An 11,445-nucleotide genomic window follows, 5' to 3' on the forward strand; every position below is an offset into this window, starting at 1 on the left:
GAGGTGAGGGGTCGCTGTGAGGGGTGGTTGGAGGCGACCATAGGTAGGGTTAGGTTAGGGTGATCTGGTTGTGTTACGTTGATGGTTTCCATGTGCGATACGTTACTGAGAACTATTTGTAAAGAACATGGATTAAAGTACCTACTTATTAATTACTACCTTCTGATGTCGGCTAAAGATGAATAATAATTATCGGCCATCCTCCTGTTCTCCGACATCAGAAGTGGGATACACGATTTATGCCCACATTTTCGAAAATCATTGCAACACTAGCTTTGTTTAAAAAAAAAAAAAAAAAAGTTACAAGATTTTTTTTTTTTTTTTATTTATTTGTGCAAGACATGTTTTCAATTTTAATACCCACACGTGGTCTTTCTTGAAAAGCTTGATTTACTTTTGTGTGTTTTGAATAAAAAGAGAAAGAAAAAAGGATTATTTTGTGTAGGGATGCGCTAAGGAGTGGTGAAAGTGGCCGTGATTTAATGGAGTTAAACTCAAACTCGAATCATTTATTCAACATAGTTAAGTTTAGTTAATTTACAATTTTGACTGTCAGTTGTAGGAGTTATGTGGTATGGTGGTGATGGTGAATTGCGTAAGCTTGGAGCTAAGGCTACGAGGGTTCCAAACTACTTGGTTTCCTTACTAAATGGTTATAGCATTGGGAGTGTGATGTCCCAGCACGGTTGTCATCTAATTTAATAGCTAGTGGTCTGATGTTTTCAGCTGCTGAGATTGACTATCTAGCACTCTCAGATCATGATGCTACTTGGGCATTGGCAGTAAGGGTTGAAAAAAAAAGTGCGATATAGGTCTGCATGGTCTTAATGTGGGAGAGACTACAACGGGGATAATACGAAATAATTTTATTAATGAAATTTATCTTGTCCCTTACATTTTCGAATATTCGGAAAGCGTCGGCGAGGCATTTGATTCCTTTCATGATGTTGTATAACTTTTCTATGTGCTGTGTTTACCCTCTAAGAAGGTGAAAATGGATAATTGTAATAATAAAACGGTATGGTTGACTGAAGGGATTTTTGGTATAATAGAGTCACGGAGTGACACTGAAGCTGGGCTAAGATGAGATGAGGACTGGCTCTGTAGAGGAGTGCGCTATTCGCCAATGCAGTGTATTTGCAGACATAGTGAATCAGTCGTTTGAATAAGGGGTTTTCCCTAGCAACTTAAAAATTTCTATAGTTACCATTCCTGTAGCCCGTGTTCAAAAAAAAGGCGATTGATGTGGCACCGTCCTATAACATTGGTGCCAATATTAGCGGGAATGATTGGAAAGGTAATGGTGAAACGTCTCAAAAAAAATTCAATGCCAATGGTGTGCTCGTGGATGAACGATTTGGTTTTTGCAATGACAGCTCCACTGTCGAGGATTGTTTCTGTTTAAGTGGAATAGATAATGATAGCCTGAATGACAGGGTACCTATTGCTATTATTTTTCTGGATGTGACTAAGGGTTTTGACTTTGTGAATCATAAAATATTATTGGATAAATTAGATGGATATGGTGTTGCAAGAAGAGCTTATGAATGGATAGAGTCGTATTTGAATGGACTGAAAATGTGCGCTGGGATTGCTAGAATGAAAAATAATACCAAAGGGTGTACGAATCTCCACTGGAATGTGATAAGCGGGGGGTACCTCAGAGTGTATGGTATGTGTGGTGTATTAGAATCCTTCCGTTTGAACTGACTTCAAAAACGGAGGAGGTTTTTAAATTCGCCGGAATATTTGTTTTCTTTTTGTAACTTGTATTGGTGACATTACGATAGCGACCATTGTTCGTTGTGTATTGTTTGCAGATGATAGAATAATGTTGAAGGAACGTAGGAATGGGAATTGAACGGCGCTTTGGAGGATAATTAATTGAATTAGTAATAATGACTTGGAAGTGCGCTTAAATAAAACTAAAATGATGCAGTTCATGATCATGCGACGATGGAGAGGGTTGATGATTTAAAGTTTTTGGGAATAATTTGCGACAAGAACTCTAATTTGAGGGTGCACATTAGGTGTGTGTGCTGAATTGGACGAATTTGTGTATGCGTGGGGGTCCTTCCACTGTGATGTATGAGCATAGAGGATATGGGCGTATTTATTAGGAAATGGCAAAAATATTTCCAACGAGATTATGAGGTAAGGATGAGTGGGTCGGTTGGATGCACGCACGAGCTATGCATTTCAGAATGTCACAGTGGTACATGCATTAAAAGCGTTTGCGCTATGGCTGTAAAAAAAATGAACAATAAGCTGCCAATTGACCTCAAAAGGATGAGTTTGGATGTGTAGAATAAGGAAGAGCTTAGTGAATTGCTTTTGGAAAAGTGCTATTGCGACGTTAAAGAATATTTGATTTATAAAAATGGGTTGTCTAAACGGCGAGGTGGCCATTTAGATGATAAACGGCGAGGTGGCTGTTTTGAAAAAAAAAGGGGGTTGTCTAAAAGGCGAGGTGGCCATTTAGATGATAAACGGCGAGGTGGCTGTTTTGAAAAAAAAGGGGGTTATCTAAAAGGCGAGGTGGCCATTTAGATGATAAACGGCGAGGTGGCTGTTTTGAAAAAAAGGGAGTTGTCTAAAAGGCGAGGTGGCCATTTAGATGATAAACGGCGAGGTGGCTGTTCCGATAATGGATGGACGGCGGCGTGGCCGTTTCAGCTGAGGGGAGTTAGCTTGGTGTATAGTGTGGTGGGTATTTGGAACAGGTGATAGGATCAGTAGCGGGGTACTGCTGGAGTTCGGGTTTTATGAGACATAATTATGAGCGGTGAGTCTATTATGGCAAATGGTGCAGTGTGTTTTAGAAGTTGCTACTATGGATAACGTTGGGCTATGCTTTGGTTGTGTCATGCTTGTTTTATTTGTAATGGTTGTGATATGCATGCTTTAGAATATGTGGTTTGTGTGCTTGTGCTGATTGTCAGGATGAACGAGCGGATGTTCTGACGTTTATAAAATGTTTGTGCTTGATACATACTAGCGCCCGAGGACGGTCGCATGTCAGAATGGCCGTATTGGAGGGTCGATATTGAAAGAGTTCTTACTGTCTGTAGACACCGTGAAAAGAAACGTATGAGCTTTACTCTACGGAAGGTAGCCATCTTTATTTTAGTTGTCAGAGTTGTACTTTGACACGCACGAATTTTGTTGTCGTTCACAATTTTCTCTCGCGTTAAATTAATTAAGTATCAGATTATAGCTTAGCTAATTATTATTCTTTGAGATAGGTAGGTAGTTTCTTAATCGTGATATTTAATTCGGTGATTGTGATATAGTTAGAACAGTAATTGTTCGATGCTAATGTACATTGTGTTAAATCGTAACATCTAGTGCCATCCGGTGACTTTGTCTGCAAAGCACTATTAATAATGTTCGCGTAGTTGTTTGACGAATATGGAATACTAATTATTGGTGAATATTAGAGTAATTCGTGAGTTAACGTTTGGCTCAGTGGATAGATTATTATAAGGACATCCGTTAAGGTTATTTCTGCAGACGCTAGTGATTTAGAGTGTAATTGGAGATATACCGGCAGTTGAGATAATGATTAGTTCGAAGTGATAGTTTAGTGTGATAGTAACTTTGATAGTAGGTACCCGCTTTAGAATCGTATAACCCGGTTGGTAAAGAATCATTGATGACTCTCGTGTAATGTTGAAATGGATTAGACAATGAGTTGCCCATGAGATCGAATAGCTTACATTCTACCTGGTTTCTGTTGTGATCGCTTATTTGGGTGGATATAGTAGTCGTGGCGCGTGTGGCGCACGATGCTATGGTGTTCTGTATGCAGATGTGCACAGAGTGGAGAAGGTAGAGCTATTGCGATATTCTGAATTAGTAATGAGAAGTCAATTATAAGATCTGGTTTAGATCGTAAGAGAGTCGATGCAATGATCCTTTTAAGAGCGTTCATGAAGTTGTGATTGATTACCTTGAGATGATTAGATAACGGAGTAGGTCGTGACTTGATTGAGAGGTTGCAATAGCAATTGCGCCCTAATCACACGATGTAGTGTTTAGCTTAGGTTAGCTAGTTTAGAGTGAGGTGAGGGGTCGCTGTGAGGGGTGGTTGGAGGCGACCATAGGTAGGGTTAGGTTAGGGTGATCTGGTTGTGTTACGTTGATGGTTTCCATGTGCGATACGTTACTGAGAACTATTTGTAAAGAACATGGATTAAAGTACCTACTTATTAATTACTACCTTCTGATGTCGGCTAAAGATGAATAATAATTATCGGCCATCCTCCTGTTCTCCGACATATATATATATATATATAAATATATATTTTAAAAGAATATTAGCCATGTTAAATGATTAATATTCCCCTTTCCTCTCCAACTAAGCGTCAGGCTTGTGCTAGGAGTAGGTACGACAATAGTGCAACGGGCGGGGTTTGAACCGTCGACATTTCGGTTTCCAGTCCACTCTTACCGGTTGAGCTATTGAGGCTCTATTATATTGATGTCAATTAGTCAGTTTTGAATTCTCAAGAATATAAATAATAATTACATTCATATAAAAACTTTAGACGCGGTCGTTAAACTCCGACGTGGGATAGTCTATAGGTACTACATATTTAAAGTTTTAAAGTGCGCGCGTGTAAAGTTTTTGTATAATACCAATCCATACTAATAGCATATGAGTATAAATGAGAAGGTGTGTGGGTCTATCTGTCTGTTACTACACTGCCCATCCGCAATTTGGTATAGAGATATAGAGATTTTGCTTATATTCCAGAGTCCGATGGGTAGGTTACCTTTACCTTACCTTTATAATTATCACTAGCTGATCCCCGCGGCTTCGCCCGCGTAGATTTAGGTATTTATTTTGATAAGGATTAATAGCATGAGTAAAATAAACGCGTTTAAATGTAGTCCAAAAAAAATTCAAGATTTTTAAATAAAAAAATGGTTGCTGTGCCTCACTCGACATAGATGGGTATAGTGTGTCGCGGACTTTTTTGTAGATATTTATAAGATCTACAATTAATTAGAACATTTTATGGTTCTATCTTTTATAGTTTAGGCAGCGTACGCAAAATAAGTAACTTTTCTGGTTGATTTTTTACACCTTGTGTCCGAAAAACCCAAATATCTTACGGAACCCTATTTTTTTCCAAAATAAAATATAGCCTATGTTACTCGTGGATAATGTAGCTTTCGAATGGTGAAAGAATTTTTAAAATCGGTCCAGTAGTTTTTGAGCCTATTCAGTACAAACAAACAAACAAACAAACAAACAAACAAACAAACAAACAAACAAACAAACAAACAAACAAACAAACAAAGTTTTCCTCTTTATAATATTAGTGTAGATGTAGATAAGTATAGTGCTACCTTCATAATTATAAGGTATTCTCAGAATTACAAAAAAATCGGCGATTTCCACAAGCAAATCTAGAAACCGTAATAGGCTCGCAATAAAATTTATACGCCCCGCCTCAGGAAAGTGGGAAAGTCATTTGTGGGAATGAGTGTAATATTTTTAACCGACTTCCAAAAAGGAGGTGGTTCTCAAAAATTTAAGTAAGTATTAAAAATTATGCTCTTAAAAATTCTAATCTCATGAGAAACCCGAAATTTTACGCGGACGGAAGTCACGGGCAACTGCTAGTAAAAATTTAATTTTATATTCTATTCTATTCTATTATCCCGGAAAAAACTGTTCAAGCTACCTATCTTCATAAATTTTTTTGTTCCGTTTCGTAAATTTTTGCCATCTATTTTACATACCCATTATAACATTACCTATGAGGAATTTAATATGCCTGGGATAACTTTGATTAAGTAGGTTTTATATTTAACTTTAAAAGTTTTATCTAGTTTTATAACCTAAGATAAGAAAATAACCGGCCAAGTGCGAGTCAGGCTCGCGCAACGAGGGTTCCGTAATTTAGTCGTATTTGTTCGACATTTGGCATGATAACTCAAAAACTATGATGCATAGAAATAAATAAAAATCAGTTTTAGAATGCACAGGTGAAGACCGTTCATATGATACCCCACTTGATATAGTTTATCTTACTTAGAAAATTGAAAATACTATTGTTTATGACCACAATTTTTTTTTGTGTGATGTAACCACTAATTCACGATTTTCAGATTTTTCCCCTAATGCCAGCTATAAGACCCACCTTCCTGCCAAATTTCATGATTCTAGGTCAACGGGAAGTACCCTGTAGGTTTCTTGACAGACAGACGGACAGATAGACAGACAACAAAGTGATCCTATAAGGGTTCCGTTTTTCCTTTTGAGGTACGGAACCCTAAAAAAGATACGGATCTCATACCCTGAAATGAAATATCGGCTTTGTAGAGCGCTGTCCCTGTCACTCATTCCTATGTGACGTTTTGTCGGTCTCAACGACAAAGAAAATGCTCTACAAAACCGTTATCTCTTTCTAAAGGTCGATGAAATGAAAATGACATTCGTACATTCTATTCAGCCGCGTACTGTAAGTAATTATTTTAATTGCTCATCGCAGTAAACGGTTAAGATAATTTATGCGTTTTTAAATTATTAATTAATTAATTAATTTTATTTCCACACAAAAAGAAAAAACACAATATTTGTTTCTTCGTGCTCGTAAGCGCTTGGCGGCTTGTCTGAGCATTGCACATTCCTCTGTAGATAATACTTAGTCTAATATTCTAGGTAGGTATGTGTAACTATTATGAACAAATGTAGGTAGGTAGTTTTAAAATAAAATATGTCCGCGTATACAAGCTTCAATTTCGGCATACGAGTTGGACCTCGCCACGCCAAAATGCACCATGCCACACAGCATCGATCTCGATAAAATCACTTGACGGTATTTACCGATAAAAGTCATTCTCCCGAGAGCAACGCAATGCGGCCCGGCTCACTTCGGCATAGCTTGGTCCCAATATACTGGATAACGCGTATACAGGCTGCTTCAATAGGCTAGTTGACACTTTTTTTAAGTAGGTCTTAAATGGTTAATATTTGTCCTATTAGATCAAAAAAATTAACACTATATTTTTTGCGCCCTAAAAACCTTTAATTTTAAAATATATCTTTCTTAAACAGGTGAAAACACTGTCGGCCATGTTTGGCCGATAGATTATCTGTGCTCTGACGTCATGCATTTGTAAACAACAGCATAACCTCCCAAAAATTAATAAACATGACTTCTATACTAGTTTACATGAAAAATGTAGTAATTATCGTTATTGTATCATCCGAGAATGTAAATACGTATCGATAAAGACCACAGGAAAGTTGTGGATTAGAGTGCCCAGTGAAATAAATATACGTAACACGCGAAGACTTGCTTAAAGGGATCCTATATGACTAACGACTGCAACCCAAATTTATTTGTGCAAAGATCACTTTGTTGTAAGTCTTACTTAATAACTTATTCAATTTATAAAGAGAAAACGATAATTTTTTAAATTTACTATGAGTTTTTAGAAATATATAAAAACTAGCTTATGCTCGTGACTTCGCCCGCGTGGACTTCATAAATTTCAAACCCCCGTTTAACCCACTCAGGGGTGGAATTTCAAAAAATTCTTTTCTAGTGGATACCTTCTCTTTACCTACAAGGAACACACTCACCAAATTTCATGTATCTAGGACCAGCTGTTTAGATGTTTAGGCTGTGCGTTGATATATAAGTTAGTCAGGACTTTAAATTTTATATATATGGATACTACGTTAGGCCACGCGTGACATAGGGATGACATTTCTTTGTTTACATATTTAATGACGTCACATCATGGCTGACAGCGTTTTCTGCGTTTCAAATAAAAATAAAAACTGTATTTTTTTAATTGGATTTATATATCCATCCTGCGTTTTTAATAATTGTTATTGATATACCTATTTCGTTATCTTAAGCAAAATACTATAATAAATAATCATTTATTGGACGAAATTAGATATGAGTCAAGTAGCCTAAATTTTATTATTTCATATTTAATAAATAATTTTTAATTTTGTATTTAATGTTGTTTTTAGTAAATTGGATTTAAGATCCGTTGGAAGGTCATTTATTAGCCTTGGAAGTAAATAATCTGTAGTTAAATTAAACATATTATAAAAAAAAAAGTTATTATGAAGGAAATCTTTTATCACTTCGTTTTGATCTTTCAGCGTATAGGTAGATATACTTTGCTATACCTACTATAATATTATGTGCATATTATAAGCGTTTAATTATATACATTAAAGAATTTACTAAGGCATAAAAAAAACCTATCTATCCAATCACCCAATTAAGGTAATTTGGAAACTAGTTGAAGGCTAGGATCCAAACCTGTTCAATAGTATTTTATGTATCGATGTATTTTATGTCACAATAATATTCATGATATTTTTAGGGTTCCGTAACCCCTAAAGAAAAAACGGAACCCTTATAGGATCACTTTGTTGTCTGTCTGTCGGTCTGTCAAGAAACCTACAGGGTACTTCCCGTTGACCTAGAGTCATGAGATTTGGCAGGTAGGTAGATCTTATAACTGGCTTTAGGGGAAAAATCATCTGAAAACCGTGAATTTGTGGTTACATCACACAAAAAAAATTTGTGGTCATGCACTAATAATTAGTAGATATTTTCAATTGTCGAATACATACCTATATCATGTGGTATGAATACCATATGAAAGGGCTTCACCTGTGCATTCTAAAATAGATTTTTATTTATATTTATGCATCATGGTTTTTGAATTATCGTGCAAATGTCGAAAAAATACGACTGTAGTACGGAACCCTCGTTGCGCGAGTCTGACTCACACTTGGCCGGTTTTTTATTTTATTTACTAGCTGATGTCCGCGACTTCATCCGCGTGGATTTAGGTTTTTAAAAAACTTATGGGAACTCTTTGATTTTCCGGGATAAAAGTAGCCTATGTCACTCTCCATCGCGTCGGTTTATCCGTTCCTTTTTCTAACCGACCTAGTAGGCCAGTTCTTAAATGACCATGATTTAGAATGCAATTCTTTACAGCATCAGGGTTGAGGAGTTGGGTTCTCGAGTTCAACGATAGTCTTTACTTGGTAGGTATCTCCAATATCAATAATTTATAACCGACAGTTTCTAAATCTCATGAGTTTAGGTGGTTAGGTCCCGCGCAGCATCAGGATTGACGAGTTGGAATCCAACTTTTTTATGGGATAATGTCGCAAAGCTTTTCTATCAATTAAAAAAAGAAACTACGCAAATCAGTTTAGTAATCTCGGAGATTTCGGTGTACATAAGTAGAAAAACACAACTCCTCCTTTTTAAAGTCGGTTAAAAAAGAAGCCTACGTTACTCCCTGGTTAATCCTCTACTTATCTGTGAAAGTCCCGTCAAAATACGTTCAGCCGTTCCGAAGATTAGCCCGTTCAAACAGACAGACAGACAGACAAACAAAAATTTTTAAAATGTGTGATTTAGTTAAGGTACAGTTCAAATAACCCTATCAGCTTAATATGAGGTTGTTATTTCGAAATTACAGACAGACACTTCAATTTTATTTATTATAGTATAGATATAGATTAGTATAGATAAGTAGGTACCTAACTACATAGTTATACCTACCTAAATATAAATAGCTTTATATACGCAATATTGATAGCGATTGCTAAAGTTATAGATCAACAGGAAACAGTTGTGTAATTTTGAAATTTATATTCCATACATGTAATTCTACAGAGTGTCGGTTCTTACCTACCTATTAGTAATTATATCAACACAACACACAATATTAGAATTGGAGATATTAAATCCTCGCGAGTTCGTTGGTTTGGGCACCTATAGACAGGCTAGGAAAGGAGAGATCCGGTATTAGGAATATCTACCCTCATCTGTTATTTAATTGTGATAGAGAATATAATATGATAGAAAATGTGTAGATTGATACATCGCAAAAACTTGCGTTCTTGTTATACCTACTACCTAAACACAATCCAATACCAACAATACCAATAACCATTTGCCTCATTTTGTAGTTTTAGTGATTTAGTATTTTTCAAACCCGCAAAGTAAGTATAACGTGCAAAACTTGGGTCAATGCCCCACCGACGACGCGGTATTGATTCCGAGTGGCTTACGTAACGTTCGTTGACCTGTAGCGTCAGTCAGATGTTTTATTTGCAATATATCGTAAAATTTTACAAAATTATAGGATTTTTTATATATTTGTCGCGGTTTTTTTTGTGGTATAATATCAGTAATCATCAGTAGGTACTTATCATCTGCCTTCGTTTTTGCCAGCGATCAGGTTCCCTTATTAGTTATGAATTTCAATCCACTTCCCTTATTAGTTATTTATAAAAAAAGAAAGAAAAAAGAAAAATTGTTTATTTGGTGCCACATAAAAATAAAATAAATAATCACTCAAAATAAGATGCGTGGTGTATGGTACCAAAATGGACTCCACTCAGCATTTGCTGCGCCTGTGGTGGGAATACAGGCACAGCGCTGGTCTTCCGTGGAGCTAGAAATTTCGGACAGTAACTATAAAAGATAGAATATTAGTATGTACAAATAATGTGGTTAATAACTTGGGTTAGTAGAGGCTTATGAAAGTTTAGCATCAGCTGAAAGATTATACCTACTCCAAAGAGTTGAAAAACAAAGGTTTCCTATAGTTTCCCCTCCGGACAACTATGGGGTTGCCAGAAATAAACGGGTAAGTGAGCGTTATTAATATACCCTCATCTGTTATTTAATCGAATTTTATTTAAAGTTTATTTTCAATTTTAAGTATTTCAAGTTACAAGAAACAAAGCCTTACTTTCGAAGGTGGTTTTACTGATATACTATTAATTCTTATCAAAATACAGTATGATCGTCTGAAGTATTCAATTTAGACCAAAATTGCCCTTTACATCATTTAATTTACCTTAGGGGATATCACAAAATTAAAATAATATGAAATATCGTAAAATTAAAACTAACGCGAAAAAAAAAGGGTTAGGAGGCGAGCGCAGCGCGGGCGCGGTGCCGCGGCGGCTTTAAACTCCTCACTCCCCACATTATTAGTATCTACATTGCACCCATGCGAAGCCGGGGCGGGTCGCTACTTATAAATATTTTAAAACAAAAAAAAAGCCTAATCGGTCAGGCCGTCCTCAAGTGATGCGCTTACCTCATCATTTAAATTTTATTTACATATAGCAAAGTACGACACAAAGAAACTTACTTGTAAAATGCTGTTTAAATCCATAGCTGACATCACTGAAGACCAGATGATATCCATCACTGATACTAACATCGTCTTTTGCTATTTCTACATCCATTTATTTAAGTAACAATCGTATAGTCCTCAGTCCTAACACCGACTTTTTAGTTCGTTTCACTTGTTTTCTAAAAGGAGCGGATATGATCATCCCGCTGAGTACGTCGCACGGAAATGGTTAGTTGTCTTACAATGTCCAAGTGCCCGTAGGTACGTCTACAGTCGTACATAACA

At 36.3% G+C, this 11,445-nt stretch overlaps 1 protein-coding gene across 1 annotated transcript in view; it reads right to left on the minus strand.

Annotated features, from left to right (window-relative positions):
- LOC117984642 (ATP-binding cassette subfamily G member 4-like) overlaps window positions 1–11,445 on the minus strand; it is a 42,599-nt gene extending 31,154 nt beyond the window's left edge. The window contains exon 1 of the mRNA XM_034971266.2: window positions 11,176–11,445. Coding sequence (XP_034827157.1) covers window positions 11,176–11,272 — 97 coding nt within the window. The 5' untranslated portion in view covers window positions 11,273–11,445. The remainder of the gene's footprint in view (window positions 1–11,175) is intronic.

Source organism: Maniola hyperantus, chromosome 8, assembly GCF_902806685.2.
Source record: "Maniola hyperantus chromosome 8, iAphHyp1.2, whole genome shotgun sequence".
Taxonomy (NCBI): Eukaryota; Metazoa; Arthropoda; class Insecta; order Lepidoptera; family Nymphalidae; genus Maniola; species Maniola hyperantus.